General features: G+C 49.5%; 1 protein-coding gene across 1 annotated transcript in view; it reads right to left on the bottom strand.

The window, feature by feature from the left end:
* Positions 1–3,554: 3,554 nt before the first annotated feature.
* The window catches only part of LOC147120620 (anion exchange protein 3-like), a 199,509-nt gene continuing 179,644 nt past the window's right edge, over positions 3,555–23,419 (bottom strand). Inside the window, exons 20-22 of the mRNA XM_085984239.1 lie at positions 19,996–20,165; positions 17,300–17,473; positions 3,555–3,803 (exon numbers count right to left, since the gene is read on the bottom strand). Of these exons, the coding sequence (XP_085840365.1) occupies positions 3,726–3,803; positions 17,300–17,473; positions 19,996–20,165 (422 nt within the window). The 3' untranslated portion in view covers positions 3,555–3,725. The remainder of the gene's footprint in view (positions 3,804–17,299; positions 17,474–19,995; positions 20,166–23,419) is intronic.

The raw sequence follows: 23,419 nt of genomic DNA, 5'->3' as shown, positions 1-23,419 counted from the left end.
TGTGATAACTTTCCCTGTGGCAGACAGCAGGGAGACTCCTCTGTAATTATCGCAATCGGACTTGTCACCTTTCTTGAAGATGGTCATGATTATGGCATCTCTGAGATCCCCTGGCATGCTGTCCTCCTTGCAATTGTATAGGGCTTTGGTGAAACCACACCTAGAGTACTGCGCACAGTTTTGGTCTCCTTACCTAAGGAAGGATATACTTGCCTTAGAGGCGGTGCAATGAAGGTTCACTAGACTGATCCCTGGGATGAGAGGGATGCCCTATGAGGAGAGATTGAGTAGAATGGGCCTATACTCTCTGGTGTTTAGAAGAATGAGAGGTGATCTCATTGAAACATATAAAATTCTTAGAGGGCTTGACAGGGTAGATGCTGGAGAGTCTAGAACTAGGGGTCATAGTCTCAGGATAAGGGGTCGGTCATTTAGGATTGAGATGAGGAGAAATTTCTTCACTCAGAGGGCGGTGAATCTTTGGAATTCTCTACTCCAGAGGGCTGTGGTGGCTCAGTCGTTGAGTATATTCAAGACAGAGAGCGATGGATTTTTGGACTCTAGGGGAATCAAGGGATATGGAGATCGGGTGGGAAAGTGGAGTTGAGGTAGAAGATCAGCCATGATCTTATTGAATGGCGAAGCAGGCTCGAGGGGCCGTATGGCGGAGCAGGCTCGAGGGGTCGTATGGCGGAGCAGGCTCGAGGGGCCGTATGGCAGAGCAGGCTCGAGGGGCCGTGTGACGGAGCAGGCTCGAGGGGCCGTCTGGCAGAGCAGGCTCGAGGGGCCGTGTGGCGGAGCAGGCTCGAGGGGCCGTGTGGCGGAGCAGGCTCGAGGGGCCGTGTGGCGGAGCAGGCTCGAGGGGCCGTGTGGCGGAGCAGGCTCGAGGGGCCGTGTGGCGGAGCAGGCTCGAGGGGCCGTGTGGCGGAGCAGGCTCGAGGGGCCGTGTGGCGGAGCAGGCTCGAGGGGCCGTGTGGCGGAGCAGGCTCGAGGGGCCGTGTGGCGGAGCAGGCTCGAGGGGCCGTATGGCGGAGCAGGCTCGAGGGGCCGTGTGGCGGAGCAGGCTCGAGGGGCCGTGTGGCGGAGCAGGCTCGAGGGGCCATGTGGCGGAGCAGGCTCGAGGGGCCGTGTGGCGGAGCAGGCTCGAGGGGCCGTATGGCGGAGCAGGCTCGAGGGGCTATATGGCTGACTCCCGCTCCTGTTTCTTCTGTTCTTATCTTATGACATTCAAAAGGCTGCGGATGCTGGGGGACAATTGGAGCTTTCAAGACTGAGATCGATAGATTTTTGTTGGGTGAGGGTATCAAGTGATATGGAGCAAAGGCGGGTAAATGGGGTTGAGGTACAGATCAGCCACGATCTAATGGAATGGCGAAGCACGCTCAAGGGGCTGAATGGCCTCCTCCTGTTCCTATTTCTTATGTCCCTGGGGAGAGAGATGGAGGAGAAAGCCCTGGAATGATTTAAGGAACACCGAGGGAGGGGTAGGACCGCTTGCTCTTGCTCGCTCCTGTCCTGTGAAAGGAGGGAGCAATCGTCGGATTGGGGAACTGCATCCCTCCCCACCCCGGACAGAAGTCCAGGAGGCTTAAAGATTCACCCCAGGAAGAGAGCTTCTCCCCAAAGCAACAGTCAACCCAAGGAACAAAACCTTTGTATATCTCTCCCTTGCCCGCACACTCCCGCTGGGAAATGGAGAGCCAGGGAAGACACTCGGAGCGCAGGAGCCAGTGTGAGCCAGGAGCAATCTGTTTCACTCAATTCATTGTGTTTTTTATCAACACCCAGATAGTCTTTGCGCTAACTAAAGGCGGGACATCCGCTGAAATAAGGGAGCGTGATAGGTCGGCAAATGATTAATCCAATGCACTCCTGGCTGGCCTCCCACCTCGTCCCCTCCGTAAACTTGAGGTCATCCAAAACTCGGCTGCCCGTATCCTAACTCGCACCGAGTCCAGTTCACCCATCACCCCCTGTGCTCGCTGACCTACATTGGCTCCCGGTCCGGCAACGCCTCAATTTTAAAATTCTCAGCCTTGTTTTTCAAATCCCTCCATGACCTCGCCTCTCCCCATCTCTGTAACCTCCTCCAACCCCACCGAGATCTCTGCGCTCCTCCAATTCTGGCCTCTTGCGCATCCTCGATTTTATTCGCTCCACCATTGGTGGCCGTGCCTTCAGCTGCCTGGGCCCTAAGCTCGGGAATTCCCTCCCTAAACCTCTCCGCCTCTCCACCCCTCTCTCTCCTCCTTTTAAGATGCTCCTTAAAACCCACCTCTTTGACCAAAGCTTTTGCTACCTGTCCTGATAGCTCCTTGTGTGGGCTCGGTTTGTGACGCACTTGTGAGGCGCCTTGGTTAAGTTTTGCCACTTTAAAGCACGGTAGAAATGCAAGTTGCTGCTGTGGATATACAAGTGAGAGATGCAGAAACCTTCCCATGGGGGGGCGGACAAACATTTCCCCCACAGCCCCAACCGCCACACCTGAGGAGCAATGAGCGGGATGGACACTACCGGTCAGCTATAAGACATTCAATTATATTTTTATATCAAGTAAAGTTTGTGCGTGTGTGGAGTTTTTTTGCTTTTGTTTTGCTAATCAAGGTGTTGTACTTAATATAACATAAACCAACAGGATGCCTTAGGAACATACGGCTGTCATCCGTCTCGGTTCTTCCTCAACGTTCCTCACGCAAGGACTGAGATTTCCTGTTGACCCTGAGGGAGTGGGATGTCAGTCAGTGCTGCCGCTCCCTTTCTCTAACTCTCCAACTCAGATGTGCTCGTTGCAGAGGGTTACGGAGACCTGGCTTTACTGCAGTCTCCCGCCCCCTACTCCCGCGGCAGCGAGGGACGGGTTTGAGGAGGAGGAGGGGGTTTGAGGGGAAGGAGGGGGGAAGGAAGGGGTGGGGTCAGGAGGAGGAGGAGGGAGAGAGGGAGCAGGGAGAGGCGGAGGGGGAGGAGGGTAGATGGGGCAGGGGAGAAGGGGGCGGTGGGGAGGGAGAGTAGGGAGAGGTGGAGGGGGAGGAGGGGGAGGTGGGGAGGGGGAGTAGGGAGAGACGGAGGGGGAGGAGGGTGGAGGGGAGGAGGCAGGGGCAGGAGGAGGAAGGGGAGGAGCGGGAGGAGGAGGAGGAAGGGGGGAGGAGCGGGAGGAGGAACAGGGTGGGGGAGGGGGAGGAGGAGGGGGCAGGAGCAGGAAGGGGGAGGAGCGGGAGGAGGAGGAGGGTGGGGGGAGGAGGAGGGGGGAGGAGCGGGAGGAGGAGGAGGGCGGGGGAGGGGGGGAGGAGGAGGGGGAGGAACGGGAGGAGGAGGAGGGTGGGGGGAGGGGGGGAGGAGGAGCAGGGTGGGGGGAGGGGGAGGAGGAGGGGGGAGGAGGAGGAGGGTGGGGGGAGGGGGGAGGAGGAAGGGGGGAGGAGCGGGAGGAGGAGCAGGGTGGGGGAGGGGGGGAGGAGGAGGGGGCAGGAGCAGGAAGGGGGAGGAGCGGGAGGAGGAGGAGGGTGGGGGGAGGGGCGGGAGGAGGAGGAGGGTGGGGGGAGGGGGAGGAGGAGGGGGGAGGAGCGGGAGGAGGAGGAGGGTGGGTGGAGGAGGAGGGGGGAGGAGCGGGAGGAGGAGGAGGGTGGGGGGAGGGGGGAGGAGGAGGGGGGAGGAGCGGGAGGAGGAGGAGGGTGTGGGGAGGAGGAGGGGGGGCAGGAGCGGTGGGGGGGAGGGCCGTCTCTCGCTCCGCCTCACAGGGGCATGTGCATCTCGTTGTATTCATCGTGTCCGTCTTCATCGAAGTTTGGCTGCGAGTTGTCGGAATCCAGCTGTGGGGGAGGGGAGAAAAAAACATGTTGAGAATCATTAAACAAGCTACAAATGGATACCTGTTCACAGCCCGCTCTCCTGCTTCCTGTTAATTTAACGATGTCAGCCGTGGCTCAGTGGGTAGCACGCTCGCCTCAGAGTCTGAAGGTTGTTGGTTCAATTCCCCTCCCCTTGACCTGAGCAAATAATCCAGGCTGACACTCCCAGTGCAGTACTGAGGCGGGTGCCGCACTGTCGGAGGTGCCGTCTTTTGGATGAGACACTATCTCAGAAGGACATAAAAGATCCCACGGCACTATTTTGCAGAAGAGCCGTTCTCCCCGGTGTCCTGGGCCAATATTTTGGGCCAATATAGGCCTATATTCACTAGAGTTTAGAAGAATGAGAGGTGATTTCATTGAAGCATACAAGATTCTTACAGGGCTTGACAGGGTAGATGCAGGGAGGATGTTTCCCCCTGGCTGGGGAGTCTAGAACCAGGGGTCACAGTCTCAGCATAAGGGGTCGGCCATTTAGGACTGAGATGAGGAGAAATTTCTTCACTCAGAGGGTGGTGAATCTTTGGAATTCTTTACCCCAGAGGGCTGTGGAGGCTCAGTCGTTGAGCATATTCAAGACAGAGATCAATAGATTTTTGGATATTAAGGGAATCAAGGGATATGGGGATAGTGCAGGAAAGTGGAGTTGAGGTAGAAGATCAGCCATGATCTTATTGAATGGCGGAGCAGGCTCGAGGGGCCGAATGGCCGACTCCTGCTCTTATTTCTTATGTTCTTATTTATCCCTCAACCAACATCACTAAAAAAAACAGATTATCTGGTCATGGGAGCTTGCTGTGCGCAAATTGTCTGCCGCGTTTCCTATCTTACAGCAGTGACTACACTTCAAAAAGTACTTCATTGGCTGTAAAGCACTTTGGGACGTCCTGAGGTCATGAAAGGCGCTGTATGAATAATCTGTTTTTCCTCAAAGGCTCTTTCTCAAGTTGTTGTTGATGATAAATGTTAAAAATAGCGCCCAGCAGACATGCGAGAGTCGGACCCTGCGACAGGAAGTACAATGGGCGGGAGGGGCCAAAACACAGGAACCTCGGAACCGCTGGACGAAAATAGACCGAGGTCCATCCAGTTCGCCTTCTACCATCCTGGCAGTCTCATGGTACAATGATAATGGGAGTTGTTGACTGATCACAGCGATCGATCTCTATCAATGAGTCTAGTTCTGTATGTGGTTTGTCACATGGTTTAGTATGAGCATGCTCAGTTCGCTCTGGCCGAGTAAAGCAAGCACATGGACTCTCCACTCACCCTGCCTCTGTCCTTCATTCGTTCTACTCACATGTATTACATTTTGGCCACGAGGATGGGATCCCAAAGCCATTTTTAGGGATCATGGAAGGACACAGTGTTCAACCTTCGAGGGGAAAAGTTTAAGGTGAATTTGTGACACCTAAACTGAATTTTTGTGATGTTTTACCATTAGTGCTGATGCAGAATCGTCTGTGCTTCGACTTCGCGTGTATGTACACACAGCAACAGCGGCGCTGATTCTCACAGGTACACGGGTAGCGTGCTGAGTCGCTGCTCGATGGGATCGGGACAATCATGGCCGCACCTGCGGGATTCATCGGAAGCCTCGGCTTGTATGACCGAGCTCGCGAACCATTGAGAGGATGGAGATGTTTTTTAGGCACAATAACATTATTGAGAATGTTCAAGCTCAAAATAAAGTAATTCATGAACGTAAAAAAGCAATTTTTCTAACGGAGATTGGGCCAGATGTCTACGGAAAGTTGACAAAACTACTCGTGCCAGGGAAAGTGAAGGATGCGTCGTTTGAAGACATTGTCGAGAAACTCAAGGACCATTTCAACCCAAAGCCGTTAGAAATAGCAGAGAGCTATAAGTTTGGTACCAGAAACCAAAAACAAAGTGAAACCATCAGTGAGTACATTGTAACTCTTAAGAACCTGTCTTTGCATTATAACCTCGGCATATTTTTGGATCGTGCGTTGCGAGATAAGTTTGTGTGTGGACTGGTGGATGAGCGCACACAGTCCAAGTTACTGAACACTCCGAACCTAACGTTTGACATAGAATGCAAAATTGCCTTATCTATGGAGATGGCGTCTAAGAATGCTCAGGAGCTCCATCCAACTCAAGTGACTAGTGCAGCTGAGGTCTACAGTCACAAAGCCTAAAGCTGTGAGACCGAGTCAAAAGCATGTCGGCGAGAGCAGTTCAGTGAATTGTTATCGCTGCAATGGAACTCACTCACCACAGTCCTGCCAATACAGAAATATGAATACCAAGCTGTCGTATGGTGTAAAGTCCTCCCCCAAAATCTTCCAGGCTACGATGGATAAGATTTTGCAAGGAGTTCCAAATTGCTTATGCAATCAAGATGATGTGCTGATCGCGCAACAAGCAGTGAGGGAGAAAATCTAGAAGTGTTAGATTTAGTGCTTCAAAGGTTGAATTCCCACAATGTCAAATTGAAAAGGAGCAAATGTGCTTTTGTGCAGCCCGAGGTTGTGTACCTTGGTCTGAAAGTTGATGCAAATGTCTTGCAACCAGTTAAGGAAAAGGTTGATGCTGTCATCAATGCTCCAAAGCCACAGAACATGTCTGAGTTAAGATCTTTCCTTTGAATGGTCCAGTACTACACACGTTTCTTACCTGAATTAGTGACTATGTTAGCTCCATTGCACGAGCTCCTCAAGAGCTCCTCCATCAAGAGTATCAATCAGGAAATAGTTGAGGCTTGTAATAAGGGAACCTCTATAATTATGGGGGATTTTAACTATCATATTAATTGGACAAATCAAATTGGGCAGGGCTGCCTTGAGGATGAGTTCATTGAGTGTATTAGGGATGGGTTTCTTGAGCAGTATGTAACTGAACTGACCAGGGGGCAAGCAACCTTAGATCTGGTCCTGTGTAACGAGACAGGATTAATTAAAAATGTCCTAGTAAAGGATCCCCTTGGAATGAGTGACCATAACATGGTTGAATTCCATATTCAATTAGAGGGTGAGAAGGTTGGATCTCAAACAAGCGTGCTAAGCTTGAATAAAGGAGACTATGAAGGTATGAGCGTGGAATTGAGTAGAGTGGATTGGGAAAATAGATTAAAGGGTAAGATGATACAGTATCAGTGGTGTACATTTAAGGAGTTATTTTACAACTTCCAAAAAATATATATTCCACTGAGAAGAAAAGGGTGTAAAAGAAAAGACAGCCATCCGTGGCTAAGTAGAGAAATTAAGGATAGCATTCGACTAAAAACAAGGGCATATAAGGTAGTCAAATCTAGTGGGAGGATAGAGGATTGGGAAAACTTTAAAAGACAGCAAAAAATAACAAAAAGATTGATTAAGAAAGGGAAGATAGATTATGAAAGTAAATTAGCAAAAAATATAAAAACAGATAGTAAGAGTTTTTATAGTTATATAAAAAGAAAAAGGGTGGCTAAAGTAAATGTTGGTCCCTTAGAGGATGAGACCGGGAAATTAATGGTGGGAAATATGGAGATGGCAAAAACACTGAATGAATATTTTATATCAGTCTTTACAGTAGAAGACACTAAGAATATCCCAACACTGGACAAACAGGGGGCTAAAGGGGGGGAGGAGCTAAACACGATCAAAATCACTAAGGAAGTGGTACTCGGTAAAATAATGGGACTCAAGGCGGATAAATCACCTGGACCTGATGGCTTACATCCTAGGGTCTTGAGGGAAGTGGCGGTAGGGATTGTGGATGCATTGGTAATAATTTTCCAAAACTCCCTGGACTCGGCAATGGTCCCGGCAGACTGGAAAACTGCTAATGTAACACCCTTATTTAAAAAGGGCAGTAGACAGAAGGCTGGAAACTATAGACCGGTTAGCCTAACATCTGTGGTAGGTAAAATTTTGGAGTCCATTATTAAGGAGACAGTAACAGGACATTTGGATAATCATAATTTAATAGGACAAAGTCAGCATGGTTTTATGAAGGGGAAGTCATGTTTGACAAATTTGCTGGAGTTCTTTGAGGAAGTAACATATAGGGTGGATAAAGGGGAACCAGTGGACGTAGTGTATTTAGACTTCCAAAAGGCATTTGACAAGGTGCCACACAAAAGATTATTGCCTAAGATAAAAAATCTCGGGGTTGGGGGTAATATTCTGGCATGGATAGAGGATTGGCTATCTAACAGAAGGCAGAGAGTTGGGATAAATGGTTCATTCTCAGACTGGCAATCAGTGACTAGTGGTGTTCCGCAGGGTCAGTGCTGGGTCCCCAACTCTTTACAATCTATATTAACGATTTGGAGGATGGGACCGAGTGTAACATATCAAAGTTTGCAGATGATACTAAGATGGGGGGGAAAGTAGTGAGTGAGGAGGACATAAAAAACCTTCAAGGGGACATAGACAGGCTAAGTAAGTGGGCAGACATTTGGCAGATGGAATACAATACTGGAAAGTGTGAGGTTATGCACTTTGGCAGGAAAAATCGTAGAGCAAGTTATTATCTTAATGGCAAGAAACTGGAAAGTACTGAAGTACAAAGGGATCTGGGGGTCCTGGTGCACGAAACTCAAAAGGTTAGTATGCAGGTGCAGCAAGTGATTAAGAAGGCCAATGGAATGTTGGCTTTCATTGCTAGGGGGATAGAATATAAAAATAGGGAGGTATTGCTTCAGTTGTACAAGGTATTGATGAGACTGCACCTGAAATACTGCGTACAGTTTTGGTGTCCATACTTAAGAAAGGACATACTTGCTCTCGAGTCAGTACAAAGAAGGTTCACTCGGTTAATCCCGGGGATGAGGGGATGGACATATGAGGAGAGGTTGAGTAGATTGGGACTCTACTCATTGGAGTTCAGAAGAATGAGAGGCGATCTTATTGAAACATATAAGATTGTGAAGGGGTTGGATCGGGTGGATGCAGGGAAGATGTTCCCGATGATGGGTGAAACTAGAACTAGGGGGCATAGTCTTAGAATAAGGGGCTGCTCTTTCAAAACTGAGATGAGGAGGAACTACTTCACTCAGAGGGTGGTAGGTCCATGGAATATGCGGCCCCAAAAAACTGTAGAAGCTACATCATTACATAAATTTAAAACAGAAATAGACAGTTTCCTAGAAGTAAAGGGAATTAAGGGTTACGGGGAGCGGGCAGGAATTTGGACATGAGTCTAGGTTCGGATCGGTCATGGCCCTGTGGGTAGCGGAGCGGGCCCAGGGGCCGTGTAGCCTGATCCTGCTTCTATTTCGTGTGTCTAATTCTGTTAGATTCAGGAGATGGTTCTGTGATAGTGGATTGGCAGTTAGGATCAGATCAGCCATGATCTTATTGAATGGCGGAGCAGGCTCGAGGGGCCGATTGGCCTACTCCTGCTCCTATTTCTTAAGTTCTTATGTTCTTAGAAGGATGTCCAGTAAAAGTGGACAAAAGTGCAACAGGAAGCTTACGATGCTTGTAAGAGAAGTCTCTCTAGCGATGCTCTACTTGAGCACTACGACACAGAGCGTGAGCTTAAGTTAGTGTGTGATGCTTCTAGCTATGGTGTGGGAGCTGTCATAAGCCACGTAATGGATGACAGCCAAGAGAAACCAATCACGCTTGCATCGCGAACCCTCACAAAGAGCAAAAGAAACCACGTACAAATCGATAAGGAAGCACTCGCTATAGTGTTTGGAATCAAGAAATTCGAACAGTTCCTGATTGGCACAAAGTTTACCGATCACAAACCACTCCTAGCAATATTGGGGCCCAAAGCTGCCATCCCTGCAATGGCCGCATCAAGAATGCAACATTGGGCAGTGTTGTCACAATATGACTACACGACTGAATATCGCACTTCAAAGCAAAACGCAATCACAGATGCCTTTTCCAGATTGTCACATGAAGACTCGTGTTGGGAGTGAAGGTGAGATTTTCACTCTAGGTGCAGTTGACAGATGAGATTCAAAAGGACTCAGTACTGAAAAGAGTGTATGCAAACACCGAGAATGGATGGACTGATCAGTGTCTGGACACAGAGTTGAAACCATTCCATAACCGTCGTACTGAATTGTCTTGTGAGCAAGGTTGTATGAAATGGGGAAACAGAATGGTGGTACCTACTTCTTTGAGAGATAGAATTCTGGCCGAACTTCACACTGAACATCCAGGGATCGTCAGTATGAAATCAATTGTAAGAAGCTTTGTTTACTGGCCTGGATTGGACAGTGATCTTGAATCACTTGCCAGCAAATGCAGCATTGGTCAAAATTGCAGAAACAAACCACCCAAAACTCCACTACAATCCTGGTCATGGCCAAGTAGACCTTTTCAGAGAGTACATGTGGACTTCTGTGAGAAAGCAAATGATTACTTCCTGGCACTTGCAGATAGTCACTCAAAGTGGATTGAAGTGAAACACATGGGTTCAAATACTGCAACTGAACATACATAGATGAGTTCAGGTCTACCTTCGCATGTCATGGCTTAGCTGAAGTGCTTGTTTCTGACAATGGCCCTCAGTTCCGTTCTGCTCTATTCCAAGAGTTCATGAAATGGAATGGTATCAAACACACTCTCGTTTCACCATATCATCCAGCTTCAAACGGAGCAGCTGAAAGGTCAGTCAGAATAGTGAAAGAAGCTCTCAAAAAGCAAGTGTTGCCGGGCTGTTCGGGACTCAGCGTGAAGCAACGTTTGGCAAATTTCTTGCTGAAGTACAGAACTACTCCGCACACTACAACTGGATATACCCCAGCAGAACTCTTGATGAAGAGGAGATTGAGAACATGATTGAGTCTTACTCATAAAAGACTGAGAGTTAAGAGAGTAACTAAAGGCTTTTATTAACAAAAGAATGAAGGTCTGCCTCGAGTGGTCGACCGGTCCAGAAATACAAAGGGCTGGGGAGCAGTCACCTTTATACTAGGACTTGTGGGAGGAGTCAGCCGAGGCATGTCCAGGCATGTACACAGTGGAATACAAACAGTGGTTTACCACATTCACCCCTTGTTTAAAATTGAGTCCGGCGGGGTGAAGTGTATTAAAAGTTAGTGTATTGGAGTCTCTCCGGAGGTCTTGTCTGCCGCTGTGATCGGCGTGGCGACGGCAGGGGTAGTGGAGCTTCCGGCGTCGAGTCCTGCGTGGGCTGTGGCACAGGCGTGTCGTCCTCGTAGATGTCGAGTGGGTCGCGGGGCCCAGGCCTGCCGTCTGCTGGGGCTGGATATCGGATCGTGGGGGGGGGGTGGTAGTGAGTAGTGGGTTACTGCGGCCCCCGAGGGTGCAAGGTCTCTTATGGAGACTGTGTCCTCCCGCCCGTCCGGGTATGCAATGTAAGCATACTGGGGGTTGGCGTGGAGGAGGTCGACCCTCTCGACCAGGGGGTCCGTTTTATGGGTCCTCACGTGTCTTCTCAGTAGGACCGGCCCTGGGGACGTCAGCCATGGCGGGTAGCGATGTCCCCGATGTGGACTTCCTTGGGAAGACAAACATTTTCTCATGAGGGGTGGCGTTAGTGGCAGTGCAGAGCAGTGACCGAATAGAGTGGAGCGCATCGGGGAGCACATCCTGCCAGCGGGAGGTTGGAAGGCCCCTAGACTTTAAGGCTAGCAGGGCGGCCTTCCAAACTGTCGCATTTTCTCTTTCCACCTGTCCGTTCCCCCGGGGGTTGTAACTGGTGGTCCTGCTTGTGGCAATACCCCTAGTTAGCAGGTACTGACGGAGTTTGTCGCTCATAAACGATGAGCCCCGGTCGCTATGGATATAGCTGGGGAAACCGAACAGGGTGAAGAGGTCGTTCAGACATTTAATGACCGTGGCACTGGTCATGTCCGGGCAGGGGATGGCGAACGGGAAACGGGAGTACTCATCAATAATATTGAGGAAGTACACATTGCGGTCGGAGGAGGGGAGAGGCCCTTTAAAATCAACGCCCAGGCGCTCGAAGGGGCAAGTGGCTTTTATCAGGTGGGCCCTGTCTGGTCTATAAAAGTGCGGTTTGCACTCAGCGCAGACTTGGCAGTTCCTGGTCATGGTCCTGACCTCCTCAATAGAGTAAGGCAGGTTGCGGGCCTTGATGAAGTGGAAGAACCTGGTGACCCCCGGGTGGCAGAGGTCATTGTGGAGGGCCCGCAGTCTATCGATCTGCGCGCTGGCGCAGGTGCCACGCGATAGCGCATCCGGGGGTTCATTGAGCTTCCCGGGCCGGTACAAGATCTCGTAATTGTAGGTGGAAAGTTCGATTCTCCACCTCAAGATCTTGTCATTTTTGATTTTGCCCCTCTGCTTGTTGTTAAACATGAAAGCAACTGAACGCTGGTCAGTGAGCAGGGTAAATCGTTTTCCGGCCAGGTAGTGCCTCCAATGACGCACAGCCTCCACAATCGCCTGGGCCTCCGTCTCCACAGCGGAGTGTCTGGTCTCCGGACCTTGGAGGGTTCGTGAAAAGAAGGCCACGGGTCTCCCCGCCTGATTGAGGGTAGTGGCCAGGGCAAAGTCGGACGCGTCGCTTTCCACCTGGAAGGGGATGGATTTGTCCACTGCGTGCATGGTGGCTTTGGCAATGTCCTCCTTGATACGGTGGAAGGCTAAGCGGGCCTCTGCCGTCAAGGGAAAAGAGGTGGACTTGATCAGCGGATGGGCCTTGTCCGCATAGTAGGGGACCCACTGGGCGTAATAGGAGAAAAACCCTAGGCACCTCTTCAGGGCCTTGAGGCAGTGGGGCAGTGGGAGTTCCATAAGGGGACGCATCCGGTCGGGGTCGGGGCCGATGACTCCGTGTTCCACAACACAGCCAAGGATGGCGAGGCGGTTTGTGCGGAATATGCACTTCTCCTTATTATATGTCAGGTTCAGGAGTTGGGCGGTGCGGAGGAATTTTTCGAGGTTTGCGTCATGGTCCTGCAAGTCACGGCCGCAGATGGTCACATTGTCCAGATATGGGAAAGTGGCCTGCAACGCATTTTGATCTACCATCCGGTCCATCTCCCTTTGGAAGATGGAGACCCCGTTGGTGACGCCAAAGGGAACCCTAAGGAAGTGATAGAGGCAGCCGTTTGCCTCAAAGGCGGTATACTGGCGGTCCTCAGGGCGGATAGGGAGCTGGTGGTACGCTGATTTCAGGTCAATGGTCGAGAAGACACGGTACTGCGCGATCTGGTTGACCATATCAGCTATGCGGGGGAGTGGGTAGGCGTCCAGCAGGGTGTAGCGATTTATTGTCTGGCTGTAGTCGATGACCAGGCGCTGCTTCTCGCCGGTCTTAACGACCACAACCTGGGCTCGCCAGGGGCTGGTGCTGCCCTCAATAATCCCTTCCTTCAGGAGCCGCTCCACTTCGGTTTTAATGAAAACCCTGTCCCCGGCACTGTATCGCCTGCTCTTTGTGGCGATGGGCTTACAGTCGGGGGTGAGGTTAGCAAACAGTGGGGGGGGGGGGGTGACTCTGAGTGTGGAGAGGTTGCACCTGGTGCGCGGCGGGAAATTTGGGAGCTGCTGGCTGCGGACTGTGAGTGGGGGTAGGGGTCCACCGTACGCCATCGTAACACTTTTAAGGTGGCACTGAAAATCTAACCCCAGCAGGACGGCAGTGCAGAGGTCGGGCAGGACCAGAAGTTTAAAATGATCGTACACAGTCCCGTCTACTACGAGTGTCACCACGCAGTAGCCGCCGATGTCCGCCGACTGGGACTCGGAGGCCATAGAAATCCGCTGGTGCGCAGGCAGGACTGGGAGAGAGCAACGCCGCACCGTGTCGGGGTGGATGAAGCTCTCCGTGCTCCCAGAGTCAAAAAGACAGATTGTATCGTGACCATTTACCTTAATGTCCATTGTGGAACTGGCCAGCTGGTGCGGTCTCGCTTGGTCCAGTGTAACGGATGCCAGCGTAGGGGTCGGTGTGTCGCTGCGGGTATCAGATGAGGCGGTGTTGGGGGCCTGCTGCGTTCCGGCTGTCGTCCAAAATGGCTGCTGTACCGGTGGTTCGCACATGGCCGGGGAGGCCCAAGATGGCAGCCCGCATGGCCCACACGCGGCGCTGCTGGGGTTCGGGATGGCTTTGGCCCTGCAGATGCTAACATAGTGTCCCTTCTTCCCGCAGCCCGAGCAGATCGCGTTTTTCGCCGGGCAGCACGCTCTGGGGTGTTTTGCCTGGCCACAGAAGTAGCATTTCTGGCCTTGGGGCACTGCTGTCTGGCCTTGGGACACTGCTGCGGTAGTTGGGCCGTTGCTGGGGTGTGGCTGGGGTGGCACGGCGCTATGAGGCGGTCCTACCGTGTCCCAGGCTGTCATTCCCCGCGGCGTCCACGGTGCAGAGGAGTAGGCATCCATGCCCCGGTAGGCTGCATCCAATGATAGTGCGAGTTCAGAGGCCTTGTTGAGGTCGAGGCCACTCTGCTCCAACAGTCGCTGTCGGGTGTAATTGGATCTGTGGCCCGCTACAAAAGCGTCCCGGATAAGTTCCTCTGTGTACACGGCGGCCTTTACATCCTTACAACCACAGGCCCGGCCAGGCACAGACAGTGCCTGAAGGTATTCCACGGTCGATTCCCCAGGTTGTTGTTTACGACTCCCCAGAAGGTGCCTGGCGTACACTTCGTTCACTGGGCGCGTGTACTGGTCCTTGAGGAGCTTGATAGCGTCCACGTACGAGGTCGCGTCTTGGATGACCGAGTACACTTGGTGGTTCACTTTGGAGGTCAGGACATCCAGTTTGTCCTCGTCCGATTTGATTGCTGCGGAGGCGGTCAGGAATTTTTCGAAACACTTAAGCCAGTGAGTAAACTTGGTGGATGAGTCCACCTCCCGATGATCTAAGTCCAGGCATGCTGGTGTGAGGATCTTCTCCATTATAAAATTTTGTGAATAAAATTGATGCGCTATCAATTACTCATAAAAGACTGAGAGTTAAGAGAGTAACTAAAGGCTTTTATTAACAAAAGAATGAAGGTCTGCCTCGAGTGGTCGACCGGTCCAGAAATACAAAGGGCTGGGGAGCAGTCACCTTTATACTAGGACTTGTGGGAGGAGTCAGCCGAGGCATGTCCAGGCATGTACACAGTGGAATACAAACAGTGGTTTACCACACAACGTTTGGCAAATTTCTTGCTGAAGTACAGAACTACTCCGCAGACTACAACTGGATATACCCCAGCAGAACTCTTGATGAAGAGGAGATTGAGAACATGATTGAGTCTTGTTCAACCAAATTTGGCCTCAAGAGTTGAACAGAAACAGTTCAGTCAGAAACATTATTATGACAGCAATCGGAAAGAACGCAGTTTCAGACAAGGCGAGTGTCTTCATGTTCTCAGTCCCCCTGGAAAGTCAAGTTCACACAAGTGGGACTGAAGTACAAAGGGATCTGGGGGTCCTGGTGCACGAAACTCAAAAGGTTAGTATGCAGGTGCAGCAAGTGATTAAGAAGGCCAATGGAATGTTGGCTTTCATTGCTCGGGGGATAGAATATAAAAATAGGGAGGTATTGCTTCAGTTGTACAAGGTATTGGTGAGACCGCACCTGGAATACTGCGTACAGTTTTGGTGTCCATACTTAAGAAAAGACATACTTGCTCTCGAGTCAGTACAAAGAAGGTTCACTTGGTTAATCCCGGGGATGAGGGGATGGACATATGAGGAGAGGTTGAGTAGATTGGGACTCTACTCATTGGAGTTCAGAAGAATGAGAGGCGATCTTATTGAAACATATAAGATTGTGAAGGGGTTGGATTGGGTGGATGCGGGGAAGATGTTCCCGATGATGGGTGAAACTAGAACTAGGGGGCATAGTCTTAGAATAAGGGGCTGCTCTTTCAAAACTGAGATGAGGAGGAACTACTTCACTCAGAGGGTGGTAGGTCCATGGAATATGCTGCCCCAAAAAGCTGTAGAAGCTACATCATTACATAAATTTAAAACAGAAATAGACAGTTTCCTAGAAGTAAAGGGAATTAAGGGTTACGGGGAGCGGGCAGGAATTTGGACATGAGTCTAGGTTCGGATTGGACATGGCCCTGTGGGTAGCGGAGCGGGCCCAGGGGCCGTGTAGCCTGATCCTGCTCCTATTTCATGTGTCTAATTCTGTTAGATTCAGGAGATGGTTCTGTGATAGTAGATTGGCGGTTAGGATTGGATCGGCCATGATCTTGTTGAGTGGCGGAGCAGGCTTGAGGGGCCGATTGGCCTACTCCTGCTCCTATTTCTTATGTTCTTATAGGAACCATAGTAGAAGTTGGTGGAATCGAGAGATATTTGGTTGAAATGGTGACAACATCGGAAGTGTTTATGTAGATCAAATGATCTCTGCTAGAGATGAACCAAGACGTGATCTTGAACCACTTGATCATGAACACATACACGAGTTTGACTCCACTCAGACTTCAGAAACTGAAGTACCAGGTTCAAACAAATCTGAGATAGAAACAGGATCATCTTTGAGTTCGGAACCAAAACAAAACAGCCCGAAAAATGGTTCAACACCAAAACCTTCTGTAAGGAGATCAGGAAGGCTCCACAAACCTGTTATTAAACTGGATTTGTGGTTCATTTGTAGGATTTGTAGTTTATTTAAAAGAAAAAAAGCCGGGAGTTTTTGTTATTTGGTACATGACGTAATAAAACTCACCACACACTTGGTTTGAGCATAAAGCAAGGCTTTAATCAACTTGTTTCAGAACATGGAGGTCTAGTTGTACTTCACTAGTTCCTTGTTTTACAAAATGTCCCTGGGCAAGCTGGGCCCACGCCCGAGTATTTATACTCCTTGGACGGCGCCACCAGCTGGCCGTCCAGCGTTATTTCATGAGTAGTTTCTTGATGATGAGATTTATAACAGTACATGTAATGCTGGGAAAGGTGGGACCATAGTTTTGTTGTATTTGAGAGGGGAATATGTACATTTTTTTAAAAAGAGAAAGCAGTGTAATGTCAGATGGTTTAGTTTGAGCATGCTCAGTTCGCTCTGGCCTAGTAAAGTGAGCACATGGACTCCCAACTCATCCTGTCTCTGTCCTTCATTTGTTCTACCCACGTATATTACAATAACAGAGCCAGACATGAGGTGAGGAAAACCCCCAGCGGTGGAGAGCTTTGGGAACCAAAGTCACCTGTTCCTCCCGAGCTCGCTACACTCCCCACACGTCACGTCTCAAATTACTCCTATCCTGAATCCCAAAATGATATTTCTGAAAGAAACCGGTGTAGTTTTCATTGGTTTCACTGCTTCCACCGTCTCCCTAGGGAGCCTGTTCCATAGATTGACCACTCGCTCACCGAAATAATGTTTCCGCAGATTAATTTTGAATTTACCCCCCCTTCAAGCGCAGGCCGTGTCCTCTGGTTCTACTGTTCTGGACAAGGTGACGGAGCTTGACCAGGGTCGACATTATCTAGTCCCGCTAGAATCCTAAAATCAGCAATCACCGTCCCCTCTCAAACCGTCTCTTGTCCAAGTAAGATGACGCCCAATTGACATAAAAACACCGGCTCACGAAAATTACTCACCGCCATCAGTTCCCGCTCTTGGAAAACCTTCGGCAGAAGGTAGCGGCGAGTGGGCACTGTCAAGATCAGGAAAAACGGGAACGCCAGGGAGATGATGGTGGATTTGATGACCCAAAGGATGATGATGCAGAACAGCTGGATGCAGGTGAACAGGTTCATCCTCCAAGTCTTCACCTGCACAAGGACACACCGTCAAACAGATCAACTGCTCATTCAGCCCGTCTGCTGCTGAAACCCTCACCCATGCCTTCGTTACCTCTCGACTTGACTATTCCAACACACTCCTGGCCGGCCTCCCATCTTCCATCCTCAACACACTGTTGAGCTCATCCCAAACTCTGCTGCCCCGTGTCCTAACTCGCACCAAGTCCCGTTCGCCCGTTACCCCTGTGCTCGCTGACCCACATTGGCTCCCGGTTAAGCAGCGCCTCGATTTCAAAATTTTCATCCTTGTTTTCAAATCCCTCCATGGCCTCACCCCTCCCTATCTCTGTAATCTCCTCCAGCCCCACAACCGCCCCCCCCAAGATATCTGTGCTCCTCTAATTCTGGCCTCTTGCGCATTCCTGATTATAATCGCTCCACCATTGGTGGCTGTGCCTTCAGCTGCCTGGGCCCAAAGCTCTGGAATTCCCTCCCTAAACCTCTCCGCCTCTCTCTCTCCTCCTTTAAGACGCTCCTTAAAACCGACCTCTTTGACCACCTGTCCTTATGTGGCTCGGTGTAAAATTTTGTCTGATAATGCTTCTGTGAAGCATCTTGGGACGTTTTACTACATTAAAGGCGCTATATAAATGCAAGTTGTTGTTGTTAATTGCAATGCTGTTTGTGGAACCTTTCTATGTACAAATTGGCTGCTGCACTTCAAAAGTTATTCATTGGATGTCAACCGTCATCTATCCAGTCTTACACTGAACGTGTCAACATACTCTCTCTGCTTTCGTCTAGTGTATATCTGTCCCAAATGGGAAAGCAATGATATAATGTCTACGTTTAATTCATTGTAATGCAATTGTAACACTGAGGTGTCCACCCCATCATCTGTCATAACTTCTGTAACACTTTCTTTCTAATTAATCATTCTCAATTTTCATCTTGTACAGAACCTCTTCACCCACGACTGTGTGGCTGTTAATGGTTCCAACACCATCATCAAGTTTGCAGATGACACCACAGTAGTAGGCCAGATCACCAACAACGATGAGTTAGCCTACAGGGAGGAGGTCCAGCATCTCGTGAAGTGGTGCGCCGACAACAACCTGGCCCTTAACACCAAGAAAACAAAGGAAATAATCGTGGACTTCAGGAAGTCCAAAGGCGGAAGTCACACCCCCATCCACATCAATGGGGCGGAGGTGGAAAGGGTGGCCAGCTTTAAGTTCCTCGGAGTCCACATCACGGAAGACCTCTCCTGGTCCCTCAACACCTCCTCTCTGGTGAAGAAGGCCCAGCAGCGCCTATATTTCTTGAGGAGGCTGAAGGGATGTAATCTGTCACCCCCGATCCTCTCTAACTTCTACCGCTGCACTATAGAGAGCATCCTGACAAACTGTATCACGGTATGGTACGGCAGCTGTAGCTCCCATGACTGGAAAGCCCTGCAGCGGGTAGTCAAAACTGCCCAACGCATTACCGGCACCCGGCTACCGACCATAGAACATATATATCAGAAACGCTGCCTACGGAGGGCACGGTCCATCATCAAAGACCCTACCCACCCCAGCCACAGTCTGTTCGCCCTCCTACCATCTGGAAGACGCTACAGATGCATTCGCACCCGTACGACCAGATTTAGGAACAGCTTCTTTCCCAGGGCTGTCATCCTACTGAACTCCACAAATAAACACTAAAGCCTGCACATCTGCCGATGCACTTTATTATGGTCATATTTATGCTAATATATATGTACAAATGTATGTTGAAATGTTTAAGTGTCCTAATCCAAATTGTACACTCTCGGGAGCCTCAAGCCTACATTTCGTTGTACTGCACTTGTGCACTAACAATGACAATAAAAGTTGATTTGATTTGATTTTGATTGAACCTTGGTCAGAGGGGAGGGGAGGGGATGGAGGAGGAGATGGAGGAGAGGGGAGGGGAAGGGATGGAGGAGGGGGATGGAGGAGAGGGGAGGGGAAGGGATGGAGGAGGGGGATGGAGGAGAGGGGAGGGGAAGGGATGGAGGAGGGGATGGAGGAGGGGGATGGAGGGGAGGGGAGGGGATGGAGGAGGGGATGGAGGAGGGGGAGAGGATGGAGGGGGGCTGGAGGGAGGGCAATGGAGGGGAGGGGAGGGGATGGAGGAGAGGGGAGGGGAGGGAGGGCGATGGAGGAGAGGGGAGGGGAGGGGATGGAGGAGGGGATGGAGGAGAGGGGAGGGGAGGGGATGGTGGGGGAGGGGAGAGGAAGGGGAAGATGGATGGAAGGGAGGGTAGCGGAGAGCAGGGGATGGGGGGTGGAGTGGAGGGGAGGAGGGGGGATGGAGGAGAGAGCAGGGGATGGGGAGTGGAGGGGAGGAGGAGTGGGATGGAGGGGAGGGGAGGGGATGGTGGGGGAGGGGAGAGGAAGGGGAAGATGGATGGAAGGGAGGGTAGCGGAGAGCAGGGGATGGGGAGTGGAGTGGAGGGGAGGAGGAGTGGGATGGAGTGGGGGAGGGGAGCAAACCCCACACAATAAACATAAAGGAGACAAGCTTACTTTTGTCACGTAGATGTGATCTGGGTGGTGTTTTGACGGGATGAACATCAGCAACAGGCGCTCGTACAGCTGGATTCCCGTCAGTGATGTCACCCCCATGTAGAGGAAGATCCCAAACAAAACCGCCATCGGAATCAGCTGGAGAATCTTACTCATGACCACGGAGAGACCTGGAGTAAAGGGGAGAGACACTCGGCATCAGCAAGGGCCCAGACTGGCGACCCCGAGATCCCTCCTTTATTATTTATTCCCTCTCTCCCTTTCTCCTCTCCCGAAGCTGCTGGGCGTCTCTTCCCCTTCTCGCTCCCCGCCCGTGTTTAACCCCTGCCTCCCCTGCTGTTTGATTTTTCACCGAGGTCTCCCTGAATCTGTTGCTTCAGCCTGTCCCCGTCAACGTGGAAACATCAACTAGATCAGGGAGCGACGGTGGTTCTGGGCCTGGCCGAGTAACCAGGGGGTCGTGGGTTCAAATCCCACCACGGCCGGTGCTGAAACTGAATTCAACAAAGGAGTGACGATCGGCACCACATGATTTAAGGTTTAGGGTTAGTGGTTAGAGTTAGGATTTAGTAGGTCAGTGGTTTGGGTTAATAGTTCGAGTTAGGGTTAGTGGTTGTGGTTAATAGTTCGAGTTAGGGTTAGTGGTTATGGTTAATAGAGTTAGGGTTAGTGGTTAGGGTTAATAGAGTTAGGGTTAGTGGTTAGGGTTTATAGTTAGAGTTAGGGTAAGTGGTTAGGGTTAGGGTCAGTAGTTAATCACAGCAAGTGATTAAGAAGGCCAATGGAATGTTGGCTTTCATTGCTAGGGGGATAGAATATAAAAATAGGGAGGTATTGCTTCAGTTGTACAAGGTATTGGTGAGACCGCACCTGGAATACTGCGTACAGTTTTGGTGTCCATACTTAAGAAAGGACATACTTGCTCTCGAGTCAGTGCAAAGAAGGTTCACTCGGTTAATCCCGGGGTTGAGGGGATGGACATATGAGGAGAGGTTGAGTAGATTGGGACTCTACTCATTGGAGTTCAGAAGAATGAGAGGCGATCTTATTGAAACATATAAGATTGTGAAGGGGTTGGATCGGGTGGATGCGGGGAGGATGTTCCCGATGATGGGTGAAACTAGAACTAGGGGGCATAGTCTTAGAATAAGGGGCTGCTCTTTCAAAACTGAGATGAGGAGGAACTACTTCACTCAGAAGGTGGTAGGTCCATGGAATATGCTGCCCCAAAAAGCTGTAGAAGCTACATCATTACATAAATTTAAAACAGAAATAGACAGTTTTCTAGAAGTAAAGGGAATTACCAGGGAGCGGGCAGGAATTTGGACATGAGTCTGGGTTCGGATCGGTCATGGCCCTGTGGGTAGCGGAGCTGGCCCAGGGGCCGTGTAGTCTGATCCTGCTCCTATTTCGTGTGACTAATTCTGTTAGATTCAGGAGATGGTTCTGTGATAGTGGATTGGCGGTTAGGATCAGATCAGCCATGATCTTATTGAATGGCGGAGCAGGCTCGAGGGGCCAATTGGCCTACTCCTGCTCCTATTTCTTATGTTCTTATGTTCTTAAGTTAATAGAGTTAAGGTCAGTGGTTAGGGTTAATAGTTAGAGCTAGGGTTAGTGGTTAGAGTTAATAGTTAGAGTTAGGGTCAGTTGTTACGGTTAATAGTTAGGGTTAGTGGTTAGTGTCAGTAGTTAGTGTTAATAGTTAGAGTTAGGGTTAGTGGTTAGTGATAATAGTTAGAGTTAGGGTTAGTGGTTAGGGTTAGTGTCCATAGTTAGGGCTAATAGTTGGAGTTAGGGTTAATGATTAGGGTTAGGGTCAGTAGGAAGGGCTAATAGTAATAGTTAGTGTTAGTGGTTAGGGTTAATAGTTAGATTTAGGGTTAGTGGTTAGGGTTAATAGTTAGAGTTAGGATTAGTGTTTAATGTTAAATTTAGAGTTAGGATTAGTGGTTAGGGTTAATAGTTAGAGTTAGGTTTAGTGGTTAAGGTTAATAGTTAGAGTTAGTGTCAGTGGTAAGGGTTAATAGTTAGAGTTAGGGTTAGTGGTTACATTTAATAGTTAGGGTTAGGGTTAATAGAGTTAGGGTCAGTGGTTAGGGTTAGGGCCAGTAGTTAGGTTAATAGAGCTAAGGTCAGTGCTTTGGGTTAATAGTTAGAGTTAGGGTTATTGGTTAATGTTAATAGTTAGAGTTAGGGTCAGTGGTTAGGGTCAGTAGTTAGGTTAACAGAGTTAAGGTCAGTGGTTGGGGTTAATAGTTAGTGTTAGTGGTTAGTGTTAATGGTTAGAGTTAGCATTAGTGGTTAAGGTTAATAGTTAGAGTTAGTGTTGGGATTAGGGTTAATAGTTCGAGTTAGGGTCAGTAGTTAGGGTTAATAGTTAGAGTTAGGGTTAGTGGTTAGAGTTATGGTCAGTAGTTAGGGTTAATAGTTAGAGTTAGTGTTAGTGGCTTGAGTTAATAGTTAGATTTAGATTTAGTGGTTAGAGTTAATAGTTAGAGTTAGGTTCAGTGGTTAGGATTAATAGTTAGAGTCAGGGTTGATAGTTAGAGTTAGGTTTAGTGGTTAAGGTTAATAGTTAGAGTTAGGGTCAGTGGTTAGTGTTAATAGTTAGAGTTAGGGTCAGTGGTTAGGGTTAGGGTCAGTAGTTAGGTTAATAGAATTAAGGTCAGTGGTTAGGGTTAATAGTTAGAGTTAGTGTTGGTGGTTAGGGTTAATAGTTAGAGTTAAGGTCAGTGGTTAGGGTTAATAGTTAGATTAAGGTTTATTCGTTCGGGTTAATAGTTAGACTTAGCGTTAGTGGTTAGTGTTAATAGTTAGAGTTAGCATTAGTGGTTAAGGTTAATAGTTAGAGTTAGTGTTGGGGTGGGGTTAATAGTTCAAGTTAGGGTCAGTGGTTAGGGTTAATAGTTAGAGTTAGGGTTAGTGGTTAGAGTTAGGGTCAGTAGTTAGGGTTAATAGTTAGAGTTAGTGTTAGTGGCTCGGGTTAATAGTTAGAGTTAGGGTCAGTGGTTAGGGTTAAAAGTTAGATTTAGATTTAGTGGTTAGGGTTAATAGTTAGATTTAGGTTCAGTGGTTAGGGTTAATAGTTAGAGTCGGGGTTAGTGGTTAGAGTTAGGGTTAGTGGCTTGGGTTAATAGTTAGAGTTAGGGTCGGTGGTTAGGGTTAATAGTTAGATTTAGGTTTAGTGGTTATGGTTAATAGAGTAAGGGTTAGTGGTTATGGTTAATATTTAGAGTAAGGGTTAGTGGTTAAGGTTAATAGTTATTAGGGTTAGTGGTTAGGGTTAATAGTTAGAGGTAGTGTTAGTGGTTAGGCTTAACAGTTAGAGTTAGGGTTAGTGGTTAAGTTTAATAGTTAGAGTCAGTGTTAGTCTTTAGGGTTAATAGTTAGAGTTAGGGTTAGTGGTTAGGGTTAATAGTTA

This window comes from Somniosus microcephalus, chromosome 4 (genome assembly GCF_052327205.1).
Source record: "Somniosus microcephalus isolate GS21.2 chromosome 4, FLI_Smic_1.0, whole genome shotgun sequence".
In the NCBI taxonomy this organism is placed as follows: Eukaryota; Metazoa; Chordata; class Chondrichthyes; order Squaliformes; family Somniosidae; genus Somniosus; species Somniosus microcephalus.
Note: the sequence above shows the minus strand (reverse complement) of the source record. Positions and strands in the feature narration are given on the sequence as shown.